The sequence below is a fragment of the Trifolium pratense genome, linkage group LG7, assembly GCF_020283565.1.
Source record: "Trifolium pratense cultivar HEN17-A07 linkage group LG7, ARS_RC_1.1, whole genome shotgun sequence".
NCBI lineage: Eukaryota > Viridiplantae > Streptophyta > Magnoliopsida > Fabales > Fabaceae > Trifolium > Trifolium pratense.
The window spans coordinates 56,447,324-56,472,613 of record NC_060065.1 but is presented as its reverse complement, the minus strand read 5'-3'; the positions used below and the strand labels follow the sequence as shown (position 1 = coordinate 56,472,613).

Here is a 25,290-nt window from a genome sequence, read left to right as displayed (position 1 = left end):
ATATGAGGCTTATTTTTTTTACACATATATTAATATAAGGCTTATATTTTTACTCATATAATAATACAAGGGACTAATTTTTTTTTTTGTTAATTAATATGGGGACTACTATTCGGTTCAAACTTTAAAAAGTAAATTTTCACTTGAAGTGTTGTCTACTTAAACTTTGGTTAGTCTCTTCTACTTCAAATTCTATTGTGTAATATTTTTTGAGTTTAATGAAGATGCGCTGACAGTGTAAAATAATTTTACACTATCATGTAATAAAAAATTGTCAATTTGACATGTCATATCAACAAAATGGGGTGAAGTGACGGAAAACATGGTTGTTATTGGTTGACAATATAAAATTATTTTACACCATTAGTGCATACTCATTTTTCTCATATTTTTGATGTCGTTTTCGTTTTCTTTTAAATTATGATTTTTTTTTCAGTTTTCTTATGAACTTAAATCAAGCGAGTTTTAAAATCGGACTAAACCGGTTGGTCCGATCAGTTGAACGGTGTCTATGTCCGATCCATATCGGGTTGAAAACTGATATACTACAAAATTTTAAAATTGGAAAAATCGAAGAAAAAAATTGCCGTTTCGGTTTACGTCCCTTAGTTTTAATCTATTTCTTTTTGTCTTAATAAAATTTTAGCATAAAATTAAACAAAAAAAATAGCATAAAAAAAATTAATTTCAAAATAAAGAATAATAATATATAAATCACACAATAATTGTTAAATTTGTAAAAATCAATTAGGCCTTTCTAGCCCGTGCTTGGGAGTAATTACCGATAGAAAATGAAGTTTTTGGCCAATGTAAGACCTCTATAAACAACATAAAGTTTCGCAAGCATCATGTCAGACGACTCACGAATGAAGCCAGAAAAGTCTGGTAAGTAAAAATATAAATTGTATCTGATAAGACCCTCATAACTAGCTCTAATCGGGGAACCTAAACAACTACCGTCAACGTTGAGGACCACCAAGAGAAGTTTTCATTGTTTCATTTGATGAACCTGTACCAACGTGATTAGAGGAGAAAAAAGACGTGAAAATCTCGACCAAGCTCTGGATGTTGAAGGATAGCTGATTTAAGGACAAGATTCATTGTTTAAATAAATTAAATTATGATATCTCCATACACCAGACACCAGCCGAGAAGGAATTAGCTTGGGGACACATGGAGCCAACCTTGAGCCAATCATGTGCGTCAATTATAGAGAAGAAAGTTCAGTCATTGAATTCAATGTGGTGCCAAAGGTTTCTAGAGAATGTATAGTCCTGAACACAATGAAGGAAAGTCGTTTCCTGGAGGCCACATCGAGTAAAAATAGAGGAAGTGTCCAACTTCCGATGATTGAGTAAGGATAAAGCAGGAACCGAATTATGTCAGGCTAACCGTAAGAAAAAGATGATATTCGGATGTAACTAATTTACTTTAAATAAAATGCAGAAAGTCAAAAGTTTAGAAATAAAAAGACGATTTTCGAATGTAACTACTCTACTTTATTTTATGTGCGCAGCAAATTTGAATTGTGTTAAATTGTTTTTGTAATAAAAATAAATTTAAATGTATATTGGTCTTCATATTTTCATAAAAGTAAAATTTAGATCCCTTATTAAAAAAAAATAATTTTTGGGCTTATTTGTTTTTTCCAAAATTTTAGTCATTATTTAATTATTGGCATTTTAATTTTTGAAGTACCAAAATTTGTTACACATATTTTTAAAGACAAAAAAATTTGGTGACTTATTAAACATATATATATTAGTGTAATTTATCATTTTTTGTGTTAGATAATTATGAAATTTGAAATATTAAAATCTTAATTTTTATAGTCACTTTTTAACCCGTACTTGGCACGGGTCCGGATACTAGTAGTTAAAAACTTACAGTAGTAAATTAATTTTATACTGACCGTGCATCGTCAGTGTAAAAAAATTTACACCAACGGTATGAGTCTGTGCAATTGATCAAAAATAGTATGCTACGTTGCGTTTTTGACTTGTAGAACAAAGGTGTGTCTTCTTCTTCCTCTTCTTCTTCCACCATTTCGTTAGGGTTTTACACAGTTTTACTCAATTTACCTTCTTCTTCTTCTTCTTCTTCTTCTTCTTCTTCTTCTTCTTCTTCTTCTTCTTCTCTTTCCCACTCATATTGCAGTGTATCCAAAATTACGCTAAATTCTGGCAATTACACTAAATACTCTCAATGGGATCCGAAGCAGACCCTCTTGAAAACCTACCAAAAAGGTCACTCAAATTCTTATTTTTCGTTTTCTTAGTTTTCATTTTCTACATTCATCAATGCATGCTTTGTGAGTGATTATTCACTATTCACCTGAAAGCTAGTCAAATAAAATTATTCGGATTTTCATTATATTCAATTCATTATTGCTATGTAGCATTGTTCAGGTTATTGTTCAAAATAGTAATTGGGAATCTATTGTATTCAATTCCTTGGTAATTAACAATATTCCAGTAATTTTTCAGTTTGTGTGTGCTAATGAGTATCTTCTTCTAATATAATAATTTTTCAAACTTGCTTTAATATATGGTTTCTCTTATGTATGTTGTGAATTTCATCGAAAATAGTAACAAGAGAATCAACGATAGAATCTTCTACGAGGTCTGACTGGATTGACTTATTTGTGTTTATTTACTTACATAAGCACTTATGATACTGTTTGGGTGAGTTTATGGAAACAGCTCATGACACGTCCATAAGTTTCTTTTATCTTATTTGCATAAGCTCTCCATGATAGATTATGACAATGATGCATAGTTCATGCGATAATAGTGTATCTTTATTTTATTGTTTATATATAAACACTTATATAGTAAGTGCTTATGCTATAAACGCTTAATTAAGTTGTTTATCCTATGGCGCAGCGAGGACTCTGGTCTAGGGGGTTGAAAATTTTGAATTATTGAACTAGTGGTGCAAAAATAATAAATTTAGGGGTTCAGTTGAAACCCCTCAAAAGGCCTAGCTCCGCCCTTGCTTCCACGATCTTGTCACCCCTTGCCGTGTTCGTGAGTGGTTGTAATCGGAAATTGGTGGGGGCGGCTAGGATTGATGTGCAACGGCCTGAGATCAGGGGACTTGTACCCTCTTTTGATTCCATGTGTTGTTAATAGCACGCTATACTAGGATGTTAATAGCGGCGCTATAGCGTGCTATAGCGCTATAGCGTAGCGTTTTACCACCTCTCTGCTATGCTATAAGGCTGCTTTCCGCTATTTAGAGAAGCGGAAATAGCGGCCGCTATTTGCAGGAAAATAGCGTTTTGGTAGCGGTGGCGTAGCGGTTTGGTAGCGCTATTTGACCGCTTTAGCGTTTTGGAGGGAAAAAAATTGATGAAAATCCTTATTTTGAAAATAAATCATAAGTGAGCGGTTTGGTAGCGCAATGGCACCATCTTCTAGAACTGCTGATAACAGAGGCTTCATTAAGCCTACTGGTGACAACCTTGATATAGGTTGCAAGTGGAATTCTTATAAAGACAGCAGCAAGAAAACAATTATTTGTGATTTTTGTTTTCACCCTTCCAATGAAGGAATAACAAGAGCAAAGAAGCATCAGTTGGGGATATCGGGAGAAGTAAAATCATGGAATGTTATTAGTCTTTATTTAGAACCTATTTTGATGGTAAATGACAATATTTAGTATAATTATTAAGTAAGAAAGTCCTTTTAATTTTGGGTATTTTTCTATTTTATGTATGTTGTTGGAATTTATGTTTAATTTGTACATGACCGCTATACCACTATAGCGCTACCCGCTATACCGCAATAGCATTTTTGAGGGTCGGCGCTACACGCCGCTATCCGAGATTAACAACATAGACGCTATAGAGGCGTAGCGTTGTGGCGAGGCCCTTCACCGCTGTGCTATAGCCTATAGGGCCGTGAAGCGCCACAGAGAGAAGCGGTCATAGCATCTGCAAAAAAGCAGTTGATAGCGGCGTGATAGCGTTTTTGTGCCCATTAACGTGTTTTTAGGGGCTACTCTAAATTTTCAGAAAAATCCTAGTTTTTTAAATTGTTTTAATTTGTTGAGGGTATTTTGCTATTCTCATACCCCTTTGGGTGACCTAATATCTATTAACCCACGTGTTTAAGAGGAAATTGTGGCCACTTTTCATTTTCTTACTTCTTCTCTTCGAGTTCACCATCATTACTCTGTTCCTTTGTCTTTGAGTGTTCCTTCTTCTTCTCTTCGAGTTCATTATTCTTCACTATTTTGTGTTCTGCCTCTGTCATTGCTGCTCTATTTATGTGCAAAGGTTTGTTTTCTACTTCCTTTTAGTTTCTCAGTTTTGTGTTCCTTCTCCTTCCTTTTTGAGTACATTTAGAACTTGATGGAATGTTATTTTGATTACAATTTACATTCAGATTTTTTTTTCTCAAGATTTACATTCAGAACTTATTTTAATGGGAAATGACAAAGTTGATTATAGTTATTAAGTATGATTGTCCCTTTAATTGTGTATTTTTTAGTCTGTATGTATGTTGTTGGGGTTTATTTTACTTTGTATATGGATTTTTAGTCTTTACAATGGGGCGTCGGCGCCACGCGCCACTATATGAGATTAAATATTAACAATATAGCATTCACGTCCTCCAAATTTCGGGTTTTCAGGTTTGCGATCTGGTTTGGAAAAACAGTATTTAATGTGCAGAAACCCTAAAAACCACGTTTTTTTTGTCTATAACCTGCGGCCGTTACTTTCTCACCCATTATTACATTTAAGTTTAGTAAACCTTCTCACTATACATAGATTCGTTGCATTCCTGCTATCACTCATGTATTCACGGTATATATTCTCTTCTCTGTTTTCTGTAAATTCACTTTTTGAAGTTTTTTTTTTATATGCATATGTATGAATCTATATGCAATATATATGAATTTCTGAATTTGGTAGAATCTTGTGAATGTGACCCCAATTAGTTTGTTAGATAAATGATCATTATGCTTCTTTACAATCTGTGTTACAATCCCCCGATTTTCACTATCTTGTAGGACTGACAATGAACCGAACCAACTTGAAAACAGTTTGAGATTCGATTCAGTAATTAATTCGTTGAACTTAATTCGTGAACCAAACGAGTCGAACTTCAGTTGAAATTTAAGTTCGTTAAATAAAGGAGTTGAACTTGAGCGTTATAAAGTTCGACTCGTTTGGTTTATGAGCTAACTCGATATATAATAAAAAACGGCACATTAAAAAAAAAAAAATGCGCATGAGCCAATATTCGATAGCATTGTTTTCAAGTATAATTGTTTCTTTGCATATGGTTGTTTTTTTTTTGTTGACAGATTTGCATATGGTTGTTTAAAAATAGCTAACTTCTTCCTACACATTACAGACAAAAATGCCCGGCATGCTATAGGCAATATAAGAAGAAAGAACATCTTATTGAGCACATGAAAACCTCTTACCACTCTGTCCATCAACCTAGATGTATGGTCTGTAAGAAGCACTGCAAATCTTTTGAATCTTTGAGGGAGCATCTCATCGGTTAGTTATGTGTTTGCATATTCAATCCAATTTCAGCATTATGCCTTGCAATGTTTAAGTTTAACTTATTGTTCGTTCTTTTTGTGTCCTTTTGTTTTTTCTTTGTTTTAGGACCTTTGGCTAAAGGAGTTTGTTCAGCTATTTTCTCTAAATGGGGTTGTCAACTTTGTCTGACACTATTTGATAGTCCCGCTTCTCTTGATGACCATAGCGAAACTTGTCGCCTATCTGCCCCTGTTCCTATGGTAAGTTGGTTATTAGTAACCAAAAATGTTCGTATGAAATTAAACAACTTATTATGTCTATTATTCAATCTGATAAATCAAAGAAACCGGCTTTCAGTTGATGTTTCCTGTGTCTTTTGTTTTGTTATTGTAAGGATGTTCACTGTGTGTGAAACTGTTGCAGGGCACAAGTGAAGTTCCCTATATAGACTCCCATATTGATTTTCTGGATTCTTCTGATGAAAATAATGGTGACTGGCGCCCTAGAGCAATTGCAATGGACTGTGAAATGGTTGGTGGGGGAAGTGATGGATCACTGGAACTTTGTGGTAGAATATGCTTGGTTGATGAAGATGAGAACTTAATCTTTCACACATATGTAAAACCTCAAATCCCTGTTACTAACTATAGGTACTTCATCCTTGTATTGTATGGTTGTTTTCCTTTATTGACAAAAGAGAAAGTTGGATGAGGAATAGTGAGTGTTGGGGTTGACTTTGTTTGACATTTTTCAGGTATGATATAACTGGGCTGACTGAAGAGCATCTTCGAGATGGTATGCCACTTAAGGAAGTTCGGGAAAAAGTATTGCAAATTCTATACAATGGAGAATCCATTGGTAAAGCTAGACTGGATGGTGGCAAGGCCAGACTTGTTGTAGGGCATGATTTGGCCCATGATTTTGATTGCTTGGGAATGGATTATCCCTATCACCTGATCAGGTAGACCTTTTTAAGTAACCGATTCGGTTATGCTTAATCATTAATTTTCTTCTTCTTTCCAACCAATTATTTCAGCCATTCTCTTCTTCGGGCCTTTAAGTACTTGTAGTCTATTATCTGATGAATGAATAAAACAAAACAATTAATTATCGGAAACTGCCGAGTTCCATCTGTTTTATTCCTTTTTTTGTCGCCTACATGGTTATAACTTATCAGGTGCATTGTAGAATTCACTTGAACTTTATAGTTACAATGATCTGTTTTTTTGTTGTCATAAATAAGTTTCCAGATTCTAGTGATCCATTCTATTCAATTGTTTGGATTATTCATAAACTGAATAAATGCTGTATTAAAATTTATTGTTCAAAGAATGTACAGTTTCTGATTTGTGAGCAGATATTTGTATTTATTAAAACTAACATGTTGCCTGTTCTTATATTTTGTGTTGCAGAGACACTGCAAAGTACCGTCCGTTGGCGAAGACAAACTTCGCCAGTCATTCGCTTAAGTATCTTACCAGAACATATCTTGGGCAAGTTACATATTTCCCTCGATCTTCTTTAAGTCTTGGATTGCTTCATCGAATCATATTTTTCCTTTCTCTATAATAATTATACTGCATATTGACCTTCAATTTAATTGGCCCACTTGTGTGTGTGTGTGTGTACCTTATAATTGATTGACCTGAATAGATTGCTGCAGTTACATTTCACTTGGTATCATCATTAGCTACTGTATTTTAATATGATCCTACTATGTTTGAACCTGTCTTCAATATAATTGTGCTTTTGCTTTACAGTTATGAGATCCAAACTGGCATTCATGACCCGTACGAAGATTGTGTTTCTGTGATGAGACTGTACAAGAGAATGCGAGATCAGATTCATGAGCATGAAGGCTATGGAAAGTTGGCTCCGAGTGACAGCATTGTTGGCATTTGCGACAGTTGGAGATCCAAGGAGCTTGACAACCTCACACCAGATGAGCTTTATGCCATCTCACAACCGGACTATAAGTGCTGGTGTTTGGATTTGAAGCCAAAATCTGTGGAAGCTTGAGTTATTGAGTTTGTTCATAACTCCAATATCAACCATGTACATTTTTTAGCATTAGCATGTGTTTGGAGTATAATCTTTTTGATATGGTGACTTATGTTTAGTGTGAAACCATTATAATTTCAAAAAAAAATTGCACTAATTTACCGTGAATTTAAACATACACTAAATAAATAAATATTAAAGATTAACTTGTTTCTGATCTTGCTTCGATACTAAAATCATTTTCGATCCATTTTCAACGGATCAACTCGTAGATCTAAAAAGCATTTTAGATTGCCACTATATGAGAGGCTACAAAAACAATGTTATTCTTAAATTATTATGTTAAACACATTCAACACACGGCACTCAAATAAAACTATAAATTTTTATTCTATTGTTTCGTTGAACTTATAATTGGATCTTGTGATGAATATTATTATTTTTTATTCTGAGGGGTAGGGTCTATTTATTTTTTTTTTTTTTGTATTACTTTGAGTCTTGTTATTAACTATGCATACTATATGCTTATCAAAAAAAAAAAAAAAACAACTATGCATACTATATTCACTACTAATACTCTTGAAAATAAATAAAAATTATACAAGATCTCATTTAATTTAGTGTTTACTTATGACTTAGCTCTCTCACCTAGCATCTAGCATCTTGATGTGTGTTATTCAGACACATAAAAGTTAGACACATAAAATACAATTCAGATGTGTGTAATGTCAAAGTCAAGATCGTATACACACGGTGTTGATGTTTGTATTCGAGAAACATTTTCGTATAAGTAAATAAAGAGAAAAATTACTAGTAAGTAAATAAAACATAAATTTTAAAATTGAAAGTAAAATATTCACCTCCCTTTCAAAGACATTTTTGGGTGGTTTGGTTACAACTACCCAGATGCAGAGTCTTCCCTCTGTCACTCTCCTCAATTTGTCTGTCAATTCATCATCATTTGATTCAATTTCCCCCTATCAATCCAAAACCACAATAATTTTTTTTTATTAACTATATGGTTGACTCCGATAATCTAGAGTCCAGCCACGAGAATAGGAAAGCTGACTAAAAATTGTTCCCACAAGTAATCGAGCTCGAGTAAAAATATGTCAAAATCCCAAAATTCATACATAGATGCAAATTTTAAATGAAGAAAAATAATTGTTTTTATTTTTATGCAGGTAACAAACAACATCAACAAATAATTCATCAGTACATAAATTCAAAGATCCAACAAATTTTCTTCTTCACAATTTCACAAACCCTAAACAACAAATTCAAAGCTAAACAATCATCATCATCATCATGATGACAGAATCAAGAAACAGTAGCAGCACCAGGTGGAGAAAACGAAACACCTTCTTCTTCATCAAGAAACAGATCATGAGTATTTCTAAAAGCTGCATGAAGCAAAACCACCACAACACCAACCAAAACCGCCACAAGTATATTCAGAACAGCACCAGTGAACAAAAGCAACACAACGGTGAGAATCAACATGAGAATAAGAACAACACGATCACTGATAAGTCTACCAAAGATAACAAGCGGTTCATCACGAAGAAAGTAGAGGAAAAGCCAAGCAGCTATGAGAACGAGGTAAACGATGAGTGAGATTGGATGCCATAGGAGACTGAATAAGAGAATTGCGAGAAGTATGATAGCGTAGTTCATCTGGAAGTAAGAGATGTTTGTTTTGATGCGAGTGATTGCGTCGGAGAGACTGGTTGGGAGGTTGAATGATCGGAAATTGAAGAGGAGTTTCCATGGACGGCGAGTACCGAGACCGGCTTTGAAACGTTCTTTGGCGCGTGAGATGAATTCGAGGTTTGTTTGTGGTGGTGATGAGGAAGTTGGGATTGTTCCGTAGGTGGTAGTCATGGTGTGTGTGTGAGAGACTCTCTCTCTCTCTTTCTCTCTCTCTCTCTGTGAGATGTGGTTGAATTGAATGAATGAATGAAGAAGACGACGATTTTGTCAATGGACTGTTTGTTTCCTATTAAAATGAATGATTAGTTTCTATTATAAATTTATAACTTAAGTCGGCATTATTGTTTATATTTATTAATTATTTATTTCATTTATTATTATTGTTAAAAATAAAAAATATTTGTTTTATTATATGGTATGATGATGTGAATCATGTGATGATAGTAAGTAAGTACATACATTTTGGAAAATTAGCATTTTGGAAAATAAAATTATTTGTTTTATTATATGGTATGGTGTGATGATGATACATACATACATTTTGGAAATTAACATTGTTTTCATACTTCAATTAAAGTATTAAAAAAATGTTTGCTTCGAGTATAGGTGGTTAATTATTAGGGAGTGATCTGTTGAGATTTTTTTGGAGGATGTTTGGGGTGTAGAATTTATTATGGAGTAATTCCATTGTTGTCTTGTTTTTTCTTTATTTTCTCTTATGTAACAAAAAAAAATAGGTGGTTAATTATTCTATAGGATATTTTAGTTGTAAGTACTCAGAGAGAGGTTAGAGTTTGACAATACGTATAATGGCCCGTTTGGTGCGCAGGATAGCATAGTGACAGAATATGATATAAAACAGGATAAGGATAGGATATGATAACAGCAGGATAACAGTTATACTCAGTTATCATATCCTGTGTTTGGTGCACACAGGATAACAAACATGATAACTATTATATTTTGTTTTTAATACATACTTGCTCATAATAATATGATAAAATATATATATAACATATTTAATTGACAAAATTACTATTGTAAAACAATTGTTATTTTTTTTAAAATTATTTTGTAATACTTTGAATTTTATATATAAAAAATATAAATAAGTAATCAAATAATTTTATATAATTTAAAATAAAAATCATGAGAAAATAATCAAGTTAAATTTTTTATATGAATCATGATCAAATAAATAACTCAATAATATATACATGTTAGATAAGCCTAATAAATATATGATATATCTCATACGTAAATAATAAAACTACTATTGCAAAAGAATTATATTTAACTTTTTATAAAATTTAAATTAATATCCCTATTTGTCAATTTTTTAATAACCATTTTACTTTAAAATATTGTAATTTTAGTAAAATTTTGATTTTTTAGAATATATAAATTACAAAATTACCCCTGTGAGAAAATCACATATATATTTAAAAATGAATTATTTTATTATTTATATCTTATTAATTTTATTTTATGTATTTTAAAATATATTTTATAAAATAAATCAGTAATTTTTTTTTTCTTATCCTATCCTGCTGGTAACCCAGCTCAAATTTAGGATAAGAATTATAACTAGAGAGACAGGATAGGATAAGCTTCAGGATTAACTTATCATATCCTGTTGTATCACCAAACACTGGATTGCAGCAGGATATGATACAGTTTTCATATCCTGTCTCTTATCCTGTGCACCAAACGGGCCCTAAAAGTAAATAGAAAGATTAAAAAGGAAAATTATTTATATAATATTTAAATAATAATTCTTGGAAAATATCTAATTGAGCTTTGTCATCTTCCTTGGGCTGGCCTTATTAGTTTAATCCTTGGGCTTGCCATTTGGCCTCTTTACAGATGTTTTCTCTCCCCACCCCCCATGATTCTTTTATACCCCCCAATATTCCGATTTTGCCCTTGTAAAAAACTTCGGTTCGCAGAAACCGAATTTTTTCTAGTGCAAATTCAAAGTAAATTTCGGTTTTCAAGGCAAAAAAAACTTCGGTTTCTATAAACCGAAGTTTTTTGCAAGGGTAAAATTGGAAACTCAGGGGGTATAAAAGAATCACGGGGGGTGGGGAGAGAAAACATCCTCTTTACATGCGCACTTTCTCACGGGAGTGTTTTATTTTTCACCACGAGAGATAGTTGGAGGGTATTGATTTTGTGTATCGTGTTAATTTATCAAGTTTTTTTTTTCATCATCAGTATCTAGTCCATTGGACCGTCTAATTTATTTTGAGGATCCATCCTGGTATTAAGTGATTTTAATTCCCTAACTCCCTTTCGATCGCAGTTGCAGATGATCAAACTGTAGTCCTCCTTATCGAGTCTAAGGTCAACCACCACTACACTAGTTAATGATTGATTGCTAATTTACCAAGTTGTTTGTGCATTTTGTATGTGTTGCGAAATCATAGACGGTAACAAAAGAAATGTACTATGTTCAGTGCTTAACTAGGTACATACCCGTGCATACGCACGGGACGCGCCTTCGGCGCGTTATATTGCGTCGGGGCGTTAGGTCGCAAGGTGTATTCGGTGCGTTGCACGCGCCTTCGGCGCGTTAAGAAGTTGGTTTCTCAACGAAGTTAATTTTATAATAAACAGAAAGAATTAATTGATTTAAATTGTTGTGTTATAATTCATATTAATTTAAATAGGCCGGTCTATTAGGCTAAAAGACATTTTTAATAGTCTGCATCCTGACCTATTTAACTAAATAGACTTATAAAAATATCTTGTCTGAGCCTATGCTAGGCCATAGGCCCGTGTAGGTATATTGAGGACTTATATTAATTACGACATATTGTCAAATTTCTTTTTATATTATAAAATAACTTTTTGTAAAATAATTCTTTCTTTTTATATTATTAACTTATGTGTATATTAGTTTTTTTTAATTGTTTTATCAAGAACAAATTTTTTGTGTATAATAAATATTTTAAATTTTTTTAATAGTTAAAATTGTTAATTTCTTTATAGTAAAGCATGAAGGAGAAGGAGTGCAATGTGTTTTTTTTTAAGCAAGAAGTAGTGCAATGTTACCAGTTTTGTTTCTTCTTGTTGCATGAGAAATGAGTAGTAGCTACTGCAAAAGTGTTTTAGAGTGAGACTTTAACCGCAACAACTCAAATCATGCGATAAATTTTAATCTTATCATAAAAAGTCATCAGTATCCCTATTTTTTCTTCTACTTATCAGTAAACGATTTTTTTGTCTTGTAGTTAGCAAATGGCATAAAAGGACCAATTTAACTAAATAGACTTATAAAAATATCTTGGTCCGAGCCTATGCTAGGCCATAGGCCCGTGTAGGTATATTGAGGGATTATATTAATTACGACATATTGTCAAATTTTTTTTATATTATAAAATAACTTTTTGTAAAATAATTCTTTCTTTTTATATTATTAACTTATGTGTATACTACTCGTTTTTCAATTGTTTAATCAAGAACAAATTATTTGTGTATAATAAATATTTTAAATTTTTTTTAAAAGTTAAAATTGTTAATTTCTTTATCGTAAAGCATGAATGAGAAAGAGTGCAATGTGTTTTTTTTTTAAGAAATAAGTAGTGCAATGTTACCTATTTTGTTTCTTCTTGTTGCATAAGAAATGAGTAGTAGCTATTGCAAAAGTGTTTTAGAGTGAGACTTTAACTACAACAACTCAAATCATGCGATAAATTTTAATCTTATCATAAAAAGTCATCAGTATCCCTATTTTTTTTCTTCTACTTATTAGTAAACGTTTTTTTTGTCTGGCACTTAGAAAATGGCATATAAGGACATATTTAACTAAATAGACTTATAAAAATATCTCTGCCTGAGCATATGCTAGGCCATAGGCCCGTGTAGGTATATTGAGGGCTTATAATAATTACGACATATTGTCATATTTCTTTTTATATTATAAAACAACTTTTTGTAAAATAATTCTTTCTTTTTATATTATTAACTTATGTGTATACTACTCTTTTTTTAATTATTTTATCAAGAACAAATTATTTGTGTATAATAAATATTTTAACATTTTTTAAAAGTTAAAATTGTTAATTTCTTTATCGTAAAGCATGAATGAGAAAGAGTGCAATGTGTTTTTTTTTTAAGCAATAAGTATTGCAATGTTACCTGTTTTGTTTCTTCTTGTTGCATAAGAAATGAGTAGTAGCTACTGCAAAAGTGTTTTAGAGTGAGACTTTGACCGAAACAACTCAAATCGTGCGATATATTTTAATCTTATCATAAAAAGTCATCAGTATCCCTATTTTTTTCTTCTACTTATTAGTAAACGATTTTTTTGTCTGGCACTTGGAAAAGGGCATAAAAGGACCTATTTAACTAAATAGACTTATAAAAATATCTTGGCCTGAGCCTATGCTAGGCCATAGGCCCATGTAGGTATATTGAGGGATTATATTAATTACGACATATTGTCAATTTTTTTTGTATTATAAAATTACTTTTTGTAAAATAATTCTTTCTTTTTATATTATTAACTTATGTGTATACTACTCATTTTTCAATTGTTTAATCAAGAACAAATTATTTGTGTATAATAAATATTTTAAATTTTTTTAAAAGTTAAAATTGTTAATTTCTTTATCGTAAAGCATGAATGAGAAAGAGTGCAATGTGTTTTTTTTTTAAGAAATAAGTAGTGCAATGTTACATGTTTTGTTTCTTCTTGTTGCATAAGAAATGAGTAGTAGCTACTGCAAAAGTGTTTTAGAGTGAGACTTTGACCGCAACAACTCAAATAATGCGATAAATTTTAATCTTATCATAAAAAGTCATCAGTATCCCTATTTTTTTCTTCTACTTATTAGTAAACGTTTTTTTTGTCTGGCACTTAGAAAATGGCATAAAAGGACCTATTTAACTAAATAGACTTATAAAAATATCTTGGCCTGAGCATATGCTAGGCCATAGGCCCGTGTAGGTATATTGAGGGCTTATAATAATTACGACATATTGTCATATTTCTTTTTATATTATAAAACAACTTTTTGTAAAATAATTCTTTCTTTTTATATTATTAACTTATGTGTATACTACTCATTTTTTAATTGTTTTATCAAGAACAAATTATTTGTGTATAATAAATATTTTAAATTTTTTTAAAAGTTAAAATTGTTAATTTCTTTATCGTAAAGCATGAATGAGAAAGAGTGCAATGTGTTTTTTTTTAAGCAATAAGTAGTGCAATGTTACCTGTTTTGTTTCTTCTTGTTGCATAAGAAATGAGTAGTAGCTACTGCAAAAGTGTTTTAGAGTGAGACTTTGACCGCAACAACTCAAATCATGCGATATATTTTAATCTTATCATAAAAAGTCATCAGTATCCCTATTTTTTTCTTCTACTTATTAGTAAACGATTTTTTTGTCTGGCACTTAGAAAATGGCATAAAAGGACCTATTTAACTAAATAGACTTATAAAAATATCTTGGCCTGAGCATATGCTAGGCCATAGGCCCGTGTAGGTATATTGAGGGCTTATAATAATTACGACATATTGTCATATTTCTTTTTATATTATAAAACAACTTTTTGTAAAATAATTCTTTCTTTTTATATTATTAATTTATGTGTATACTACTCATTTTTTAATTGTTTTATCAAGAACAAATTATTTGTGTATAATAAATATTTTAAATTTTTTTAAAAGTTAAAATTGTTAATTTCTTTATCGTAAAGCATGAATGAGAAAGAGTACAATGTGTTTTTTTTAAGCAATAAGTAGTGCAATGTTACCTGTTTTGTTTCTTCTTGTTGCATAAGAAATGAGTAGTAGCTACTGCAAAAGTGTTTTAGAGTGAGACTTTGACCGCAACAACTCAAATCATGCGATATATTTTAATCTTATCATAAAAAGTCATCAGTATCCCTATTTTTTTCTTCTACTTATTAGTAAACGATTTTTTTGTCTGGCACTTAGAAAAGGGCATAAAAGGACCTATTTAACTAAATAGACTTATAAAAATATCTTGGCCTGAGCATATGCTAAGCCATAGGCCCGTGTAGGTATATTGAGGGCTTATATTAATTACGACATATTGTCATATTTCTTTTTATATTATAAAACAACTTTTTGTAAAATAATTCTTTCTTTTTATATTATTAACTTATGTGTATATTAGTTTTTTTTTTATTGTTTTATCAAGAACAAATTTTCTGTGTATGATAAATATTTAAATTTTTTTAATAATTAAAATTGTTAATTTCTTTATCGTTAAGCATGAAGGAGAAGGAGTGCAATGTGTTTTTTTTTAAGCAAGAAGTAGTGCAATCTTACCAGTTTTGTTTCTTCTTGTTGCATGAGAAATGAGTAGTAGCTACTGGCAAAGTGTTTTAGAATGAGATTTTGACCGCAACAACTCACATAATGTGAGAAATTTTAATCTTATAATAAACATTCATATTTTGACTATATATGTCATCATATTTCAATTCTAGTTTATAATAATACATTTATATATGTGAAAAACTTATGTGGATTAATAAACTTAAACTACTGAAAAAAATTAAATTTATAATTTAATCAAAGTACAAATTTAAATATATAAATAATTATATTAGTAAAAAAATTATTCATATTAACTTAAATAGGCCGGCCCAGTGGGCTAAAAGGCTTTAAGGCTAAAAGGATTATTCATATTAAGTTCAAAAACCAAATTTCGTACTAAATTTTTGGTGGGAAAAAATAAGGGATGAAATTCAAAATTGAAATTTTGATTTTGTTTTGAAGGTTGTTTAATAAAAAATAATAAACAGGTTTCAATTTAAAAATCACATTCCAATGTACCTGTCTTTGATCAAGACAAGATGTTTACTTGTTTTATTGTCCAAGAACTCAGTTGCATTAAATGCTATACAACTTTATCTGATTTTACTTTGGTAGATTGCAGGAAAATTTGAACTTGTATAGGAATAGGCAAGTATAGCAAGTTGGCGTGTGATCTCCATATTTCCATCCATCAAACCTCACAAACTCGTTATTATACACGATGGTAATATGCATTATTCAACAAATAAAAGTTAAAAGTTAAATTATAGGTTGAATAAGAAACTTTTATAATATGTAGGAGCTAATATATATTATTCATAAATTAAGGAGTTCTGTTTTTAAAATTAAATAATATGAAAATTTAGTGAAATTAACTTACTATAAATTAGTCAAAAATAAGTAGTAACCCTATGTAAATAAACTTTATTATACGTATTATGCCAATATTGGGTGGAATAAATTAAGGGAATATGAGAATTTAGACATAAGCATGTAAATAAAATTATTGGTTTACTCGCCTAATTCGGGAAAATCCATTGTATGATCGAGTGAAACAATCTGAAATGTGAATGGTGCACTTGGTTTAGTAGAAAGAGTGGGAAGTTGTTACGGATATCTGCTCATCCAGTTGTTAGCCTTGGCTTTTCAAGATAACGATATGAAGAAACAACATTTAAGTATAGACTATCATAAATTTTCCATTCATGTTGTAGTTCATCACAAAAGTGATGTACAAAGAAATGATCAAGTTCTTCATATCAAGTAATCTAATAAATGATCAAGTTCTATCGTCGTTTCTATCGCCGTTGTGTATAATAGTTATTTCTTTATCAACAAAAAAATTTGGCCTTAAATATAAGCAAAAGTCACCAAAATCAACTTCATTTAATGCTATTTTTCCAAAATTACACTCATTAATTGTTCTATATTTTTAGATGATTATAGTGTTCCAATGCAAAATTAATATATTATACTATTATTTTAGTAATTGTAATAGAACTTTTACATAAAATCAAGACAAAAAAATAACTTCTTAATAAGTGTGCAAATTAGAATATTTGCTTATAAAAGAGCCCGGAGGGAGTATTTATTAGTAGAAAATATGGTCAAAGAAATATAATCTAAAATGTGATTTTTGCTTATAAATGTGCCCGGAGGAGGGAGTAATATTTACCTTTATGGCTTAATAAATTGGATATTGGAATAAATCAAATAATGGAGGGAACTTTGACGTTTTTTGAAGTATGAATAATTTGGCTCTTCATAGATTTAGTGGTTCAAAGGTTGTCCTTGTGCATTGAACTGATCAACTAAGGAAGGTAATAATAATTTACGTAAAATAATAGTGCTAGCTGTGTAAATAGGTGAATGTTTTCATTAAATGCAGCATCGATAACCGAAGCCTGTGATAGAGGTAGGGGTTAATCCTAAACTGCTTTTATTAAATGCATAGGGAGAGACTGGTGTGACTGGTGTGACTAATGTGAAGTTGGTGTGGAACAGGAACATAAGTCCTAGTTGAAGAAATGAGAAAATTAAGTCTTTAAGTTAGTTTATTGATAGTTACCGTAAAAAAAAGGTTAGTTTATTGATAGTAGTACATTAAAAACAATCGGTATAAAACTACGATGACTGTTATTCCTACTTTTCCTTTCGTTAAACTTCCAATGTGTGAAAGTATTTCATAGAGAAACTCATTCAACATGGATGATTGACCTTATAATAACTTGACTAAATTTAATATAAACATTAAAAGAATTACTTTAGTACATAAGTAAGATAATTAATTTAAAGCATAAAAGAGTACATTACATGATTAAGCAACACAGTGCCAACAGAAATATAGTTCGACATTCAACTAAAATTGAATTTGGCATTTGTTCACAAAGAATCATGTAACTTCAATTAGATTTTGCGAACATGAATCAATTTGGATGAAAGTCTATTATCAAATTTGAACCTAATGGTATCACCATGTTTGTATCCTTCTATTTTACAAAATTCTTTCCATCCAGTTCCAATTTTTGTACTAACTTTAGGAGGATATTGCAACATACATTACACATTCAATATATCACCATTAATATGCGATATTGCCGACATTTGGGATAATTGCATATCTCCTGATTTACCAAAGTTGCAAACTGAATTGAAAGATAATTCCCTCCTTGATTTTTTTTTTTATCAAATAATTCCCTCCTTGGTTAGATAATTGCATATTTTATCATACATTAAACAAAAGATACCACCATTAATATCTGCTTAGCAGAACTCCTTTTGGCAGGTGTTTTGTGAGAAGAAGCAGACATGTCATTCTCGGCAGAAGCGGATACATTTGGCTGCAAATAAGCATTGCAAATTGCAAATAAGTAAAGGTATTAACGGTCAATATAACTAATTCAAAATATAAATAAAGAGAATTGAAGTTAGAATAGTAAACATACTGTGGATAGAATAGAATCATCTAGCCAATCCAACTTGTCGATATCAGATTGGGTAAAAGCTTGAAAATGTGTGGAAAGTGTATTATGGTAAGTTAGTTGGTAAATAGCAATGAATTAAGAAAACGATATGAACTGAATCACAAAGTAGAAATGATTAGTCAAATTAACTATGAATGATGACATACCTGAATTGGAAGTGAATCATTAATGGCCACAACTTGTTCCTGAATAAATTCTATGTCTTTGCGTGAACTCTAAAAGTTAAATAGTATGCAGAATAAGGCTTTATATTGTTATGAAAAATTTACAAAGTGAAAGTAACAAAAATTGTAAGCACACCTATGCAACAGGTAGTTGTTCTTGAATCTTGGCACTGAAAAATATTAATTGTTTGTATTAATAATATTAATCCATTGTAACAATTTTTGGGTTAATCCAGTGTACTGTCCCAGAAGACAAACTCTGCGATATCATCAGTTCATCATCATCAAAGACTTCAACATCCAATTTTTCTTTCTTGGGAATTTTAACCACAGTTTGGCTGAGAGAACATCTTGCTTCCCATTATCTTCTATTCCCCTCTTTGCAGGAGTTTTCATTTTCATTTCAGCCAAAGTTGGGTTTAATTCAGCGGTAACAGACAACTCTTGCTGATGATAACAAAGAATAAGGTGTTAGCGTGCAACTTTAAATGTATTTGATACAAATGGATTAAACAACAAAGATTTCAGAGTAAATAATTCTCACAGTGCTAATGATATCATCTTCAGTTGTTCCAACAGCAGAATCAACAATCATCTTGGAACTCTATAAATCAACAACAACAAAATAAAAAAAAAAAATTGGACTTTGTAAAATAAGTGGAATATGTGTTATATTTATAAAAAAAAAAACTTTGTACCTCTGCAACACTTGTTCCAGCAGCAGAATCATCAATCATCTTTGAACACTACATTTACAACAATATGAAAGTAAAACTGGATGATTAAAAATTTGGTAAACTATATTTTTTTTTGTTTCATTGATGTATCAAACTATACCAATCCAGTAGTTGGAGGATATCAAGCATAGTTGAAAATATGGATATCAATGTATTACTTGAGATGTAGTGAATTGAGCTTTGAGATCCTCAATGAAGGTTTCACCCCGATGAACTTCATTAAGAGATCCATTTTTCCATTAAGCTGTTTCCATATAGATATATAAATATAGTTTGCAAAAATAACGAAAACAAACAAATCAACTATATCATGAACAAAATATAAACGCAACTTAGTATATTCGGAATATAAACTCAAACAAATCATTATACCTTGGCTGAGAAATTGCAGTCATTGTTGAAGTGATTCTTTTATCCTTAGAGTTGTTTGCAGATTTCCCGAAAAAAGTACATGAATGAAAAACAATCAAAACAAACAAATCACTAAACCATACAAAGAATATCACCTGAATCGTTGATTTGAGTGTTTTAAATCCAAAAAACAACTTAAAAATGTTTCATTGGCTGAGAAATATCTTTCATTGCTGAAGCATTGATTAGTGTTTTAAATCCCAAAAAAAAAAGATTAAGTAATGAAAGTTGTATAACAGTATGAAATTTGTTACCTTAGTTGATAAAGTGGCTGCTTTGTTGAAGTTGGCCCTCTTTCTTTGGAGCTGTTTCCAGAACATCATTTGCAAAAAAACAAAAAGGATAAAAAACAATGGGAAGAAACAAACAATTATACCATAATTAGAAACATGAGCATTGGAAGAAAACATTGATATCATTAGATGATAAAACTTCTGCTAACGCAATGAAGAAAACAACGTGAAGCAAGCATTGTGCGCGTTAAAACACTTATTCACATTTTTGCAAGATGAATAATTTCAGGGTCATTCCAAGTAACTCATCAAGTGTATTGTCCAAGTATGAAATTAGTGACCAAAATGATAATAATCAGTCTCAAAAGAGTAGTAATAATAATAACAGAGTTTCAAAATATAATTTTAATCGTCGTAAAACATACCAAAAGATGAAAAATCAGACCTTTTTATCGTAAACGACGACAATGAAAGATTGTAAGCGTAAAACATAGATTTTAAGCGTTAAAGCTAGAAAACACATATTTTAATCGTCGTAAAACTTACGAAAAAATTTAAAATTAGACTTTTTACCGTAAACGACGGCAATGAAAGATTGTAGCGTGAAAACATAGATTTTAATCCGGTGTCCATATCAGTGTCTATACTTATAATCAATATAAGGACATAACTAAACATTAAAAGGTAACATTTGAGTTAAAGATGTAGGTAAGAAAAATGATCAGTAGGACACAATAAAGGAAGAGCTACCAAGAACTTGTATGTATCATAGTTGGATATGAGAAAGATAATCATATTTTACCTTTTGTAACTCACTTTCTATGGAAGAGCTACCAAGATTCAACTTCATAGACATAAATAAAAAAATGTTAATTTCATATTAGAGAAAATATTTATATAAAAACCTGCATTAAAACCAAACTTTGGTTAAATGTTGAACAAAAATTCATATGAAAAACAACCTCCTTGTCTTCTTTAGTTTCATTTGCGCAAGCTTCATTCCCAAAAAAAATGAAAAGTTAAATTTTCAAGGTTTAAAATGACAAAGGAAAGAAGAATGAATGAAAGGGAGAGAAATAAACCTTACCTAGTATTTGCAGATTTTTTTCCAAAGATAGAATGAATGGTTAGGTAAATATACCATGAAAATGGTAAAATAAAATCATCTCTTTGGACTACCTTTTTGCACCATTGCTTCTAATGTTGATGGGAAGCCACAACAACATTTAATCAAACACATGGTGTGCATATAGAAAATGAAAGTGATGAGTAAAATAAATAAACAAAACAGAAAAATAAAATAAATAAAGAAGAACAACAACAACTAAATTCAGGTTTGATAACCATTTTCTACATTCTGATTCAAAAATTGAAAAATAACAAAGAAAGAAAAATCAAATACTTGGAAGGAAGAATAATGATGATTGTAGAGAAAATCAAATACCCATGTAGTTCTTCTTCTTCTTTGATGGATCTTCTTCTTTCTCTCATGTAGAACAAAACCTTGATTTCTTCAACAAAAATCATAGAACAACTAATAACAAAGCAGGAAAAAATGAAGCAAATATCAGAGAACAACTAATACAACAACCACAAAAAAAAAATCAAGAAATACTCGTCCATACGAAATTTCAAAAACGTACACGTTGATAATTTACAACCAAAGAACACGATTTACAAAGAACATTTTATCAAACACATGGTGTGCTTGTATGAAACTGAAACAAACAACATCAAATCAAATTGTAAGAGGTAATTAAATTCCAACACAGCAATAAACAAAGAAGAAGATTTATGTTTACGGAGGAAATCACTACCTTGTGTAGGTGTTGTTATCCGGTGGATCTTCTTTCTCCTTCTCCCGTCGTTTCTTTCTCGAATTTCTTTCTCTATCTATGACAATCTTTTTCATGGATCTTCTTCTTCTTTCTCTGTGTATTGAAAGGCTTAAAGAGAGAGCAAAAAAATAGATGAAGAATCAGAAGTGAGAAGAATGAGAAGAAAGAGGGATGTTTCACGGACTAAAGAAATGAAAGAGAGATTTGAGGAAAAATTCAAATTAAAGTGTTTTGGGCAATGTGAAGCAAAAATGTGAAATCCCATTAAAGCCCAATGTCTTTCCTTTCAAACAAAAAATGCTAATGTGATATGAGAAAAGGGCAATGAGGTAAATGCGTTCAAGGTGGGGCCAGAAGCAATGAGAAAACTTTCATCATTTAATCCCAAAATTGCCCTTATTTTTAGTAGTAAAAAAAACGGAAAAAAAAATGCCAAAAGGGCAATCTCGGTATTTTGGTGGTATCTTATTTTCTTATATTTATAGTAGATTGCCGAAGTAGCAAGGTTAAAGGACATTTTCTAGTGACTCAAACACATCAATTATTCATGCTACTACCTACCAACTAAATTGTTTCTACCAAATTATACCATCAAAGTTTTATTTTGTTGCTGGACATTTGCAGAATCATATAATGTGTATCATGTATGAATTATCCAATGTTTCTAATTATTTAAATAAGTATTTGATATTTTTACAATGATTTTTTTATGCATGTTTTGCATGCCTTTGATATGATGAGATGCTAATGAATCAATTATCATTCACCACCCACCAAAGTAGAAAAATCAATAATATATTCCAAAAAAGTCCATATGGACAGATATAGTAAGTATGTAACTTGAATTTATTGAAATATATATTATATAATTAAATTAGATCCTACAATTGAATGATCCTAATGGGAAGGAACAAGTAGTTTGGTAGATAAGATAACAAGGAACGTTGTAGGGACGGCAAATCAAAAGGCACGTCAAGGAGTTTTGGGTCCAAAGGACAGCAAAGCCACGTCTCTTTGCCCAAATTATCTTTCAATCTCACTATACCTTTTTCAACACAATTATTTTTCGGTTTTGTCTAATTTGCACACATGTAAATTAGAGATCCATCATACATAAATTTAATTTCTACCGTTAGAAAATTTGACCAATTAAATTTATTCATTTAATGATCGAAACAAGTTTGTAGATGATGTAAAACTTGGTCTCATTTAACCAAATTGTTAGTTTTTTTTTTTAAAAGACCAAATTGTTAGTTGGTTCAATGGTGATTGACGTTAAATTTAGTAGAGAGGACTACAGTTCGATCCCTCGCAACTACGATCGGAGGGTACTTAATGCCAAAACTAACCCGAACCAGATTAAATAAATGCATCCATGCGTCAAAATTACATAGACTAATCTCTCAAATAAGATATATTAAACATCGAAGTCTAGAATAAATAGTTAAGGACCAAATAATATCAATGAATGAAGTTATAGTTAACCTTCAAATATTTCAGAAAAGTTGTTGTTTTTCTGAACGGCACCAAAAAAGTTAACCTTCAAAGTCGAGCCTTTTCTCATACATTTTGACAAATAACATGCACAACATTTACTGCAAATTAAAACTAAACTCAACACTTCTAATAAATGTCTGAATTTGCAAAGTTGCATATTTTAGTTGATATGACATTACACTATACATGCAGGAGGTCGGAGTTTGAACCCGGGTCATCCCTCTCACTTATCCACCTTAAAAGTAAAATTTATAGTCACTAAACTACTTAAAAAAAAATTCACATGAAATAAACTACAATTTTGCAAAAAGTACATATTGTTTAGTTCGATAAATAAATAGAAGAATTGACTCTTTTAAAAGAAAAAGAATAAAAGAATTGACTTCCATTAAGTAAATACTCCCTCCGATTACTTTTATAAGAAACACTTTGAAAAAAAATACACATACCAAGGAAGCTAATTTTCTCATTAATAATTCTAAAGTTTTATGTTTTATTCCAAAACTAACCTTGGACTAACATGGGGAATATGTCTCTCTAATGAATGCTAGTGCATTGGAATGAAGTATTTGATTTCATTTAATAAGGGTACAAATGAAATTGTGTATTTAATAAAGAATAAATTTAAATAGTGTTTCTTATAAAAATGACCAAATAAAAATTCCAAAGTGTTCGGAGCGAGTATAAATCTATTCTCAACTATTATCCCCTTTGTTGCCCATAAATTATTATACAATATGACAAGCACACATCTGACCCCTCTAATTTATCCTCACATTTAATATAGTTATAAACTTTTTTTTTGGACTTAATATAGTTATAAACTCTTATAAGCTATATATATTTATTGGAAAATGCTAAACGGTGCCCTCGGGGCACTCTTTAAGCATCTTAAATAGTAAGTTTTTGTTAAAATTTTATGGAAATGTGTGAAGTCAACGCCTCGAAAATTGAAATGTTCCACTTTTTGAGTAAATTATTTCTTTAAATAGAATGCTTAAAGAGTGCCCCGGGGCACTGTTTAGCAATACCCATATTTATTTTATTTTATTTTATTTATAATAGCTATATATTGTATCTATTTTTCTTGGTGTATATCAAATATATATATGATCAATTAATTTTCCAACATAAGACTCGCAATCAAGAATCAAAGTGTTCACAGATGGGACATAAATTGGCTTATCAGTTTGATAAGGATATAAACTGTCCTTTAACATCGATCTCGGAATGAAAATGCACATTTATGGAGTTGTGAATGATTTTTTTTCTTCTTTTGGTATAATTTTGGAGTATGAAATGTCTTTTTCTTTTAAGAAGTTAAATTAACACATCCAAATTGACACTATAGAGAACCGAATCTGAGAATTTAAAGAATGAGAGTATGAAATGTCTTAAACTCTTAATTGTTGAGTTATGAAGTATTTCAAATTTCTACAAAAATACAACTAACTCGCATTATTTTAAAAATTGAATTTTTCATGGCAAAAATAATAATAATGGAATTTACTTCTATTCTTCATCTCCAACTTTTTAGGATGGACTATTCAAGTTAATCACATTGATCGTGGACATATTTTTATGTTGATGTTTTAGCTCTTAAAAAAAAGTATGGTGTTGATTTTTCTCTTGTAACGTTAGATATTATCTCTAGTAATATAGGTGTCTTCTTCTTGAGGGGAGACCATTCTTTTATATTCGTGTCTTAGTGTTTCTTTTATTTTCTTTATATAATAAAAAATAAAAATGAAGTATTGACAACCAAAAAATATTAGGTTTAGTGGAAGATGTTTGACTCCGAATTTGTTCAACTAGAGTTAGAATATCAACTTTAAAAGATATTTACATTTAGTGTCTGACAACAACTCGAATATGATTATCTCGGGGACCGCAAATGTTAAACATGTATG

At 30.6% G+C, this 25,290-nt stretch overlaps 2 protein-coding genes and 1 long non-coding RNA gene across 17 annotated transcripts; 1 reads left to right on the top strand and 2 right to left on the bottom strand.

The window, feature by feature from the left end:
* The first annotated feature begins 1,957 nt into the window (after window positions 1–1,957).
* Window positions 1,958–7,710, top strand: LOC123894153 (RNA exonuclease 3-like). 4 transcript variants are annotated; one of them, XM_045944057.1, is made up of 8 exons: window positions 1,958–2,012; window positions 2,158–2,246; window positions 5,367–5,518; window positions 5,630–5,763; window positions 5,927–6,153; window positions 6,258–6,464; window positions 6,916–6,996; window positions 7,264–7,710. In XM_045944057.1, exons 2-8 carry the CDS (start codon window positions 2,206–2,208, stop codon window positions 7,520–7,522), a joined length of 1,101 nt encoding a protein of 366 aa, XP_045800013.1. In that variant the 5' UTR covers window positions 1,958–2,012; window positions 2,158–2,205; the 3' UTR covers window positions 7,523–7,710. The 4 variants fall into 4 exon arrangements, with proteins under 4 accessions (XP_045800013.1, XP_045800014.1, XP_045800015.1 ...); XM_045944058.1 differs by having other exon boundaries at window positions 1,966–2,246; XM_045944059.1 differs by having other exon boundaries at window positions 1,979–4,813.
* A 945-nt stretch (window positions 7,711–8,655) lies between these two features.
* On the bottom strand, window positions 8,656–9,551 carry LOC123894152 (PRA1 family protein F3-like). Its single transcript, XM_045944056.1, has one exon. It carries the CDS (start codon window positions 9,386–9,388, stop codon window positions 8,825–8,827), a length of 564 nt encoding a protein of 187 aa, XP_045800012.1. The 5' UTR covers window positions 9,389–9,551; the 3' UTR covers window positions 8,656–8,824.
* An 8,312-nt stretch (window positions 9,552–17,863) lies between these two features.
* On the bottom strand, window positions 17,864–22,120 carry LOC123894151. 12 transcript variants are annotated; one of them, XR_006803648.1, is made up of 13 exons: window positions 21,863–22,069; window positions 21,689–21,763; window positions 21,133–21,579; window positions 20,848–20,889; window positions 20,067–20,117; window positions 19,774–19,817; window positions 19,502–19,645; window positions 19,363–19,410; window positions 19,209–19,268; window positions 18,801–19,111; window positions 18,647–18,715; window positions 18,462–18,520; window positions 17,864–18,356 (listed from the first exon to the last, which is right to left on the bottom strand). It is a non-coding gene; the product is annotated as an uncharacterized LOC123894151 (long non-coding RNA). The 12 variants fall into 12 exon arrangements; XR_006803647.1 differs by having other exon boundaries at window positions 20,848–21,579; window positions 21,863–22,120; XR_006803643.1 differs by having other exon boundaries at window positions 20,067–21,579.
* Window positions 22,121–25,290: the final 3,170 nt, after the last annotated feature.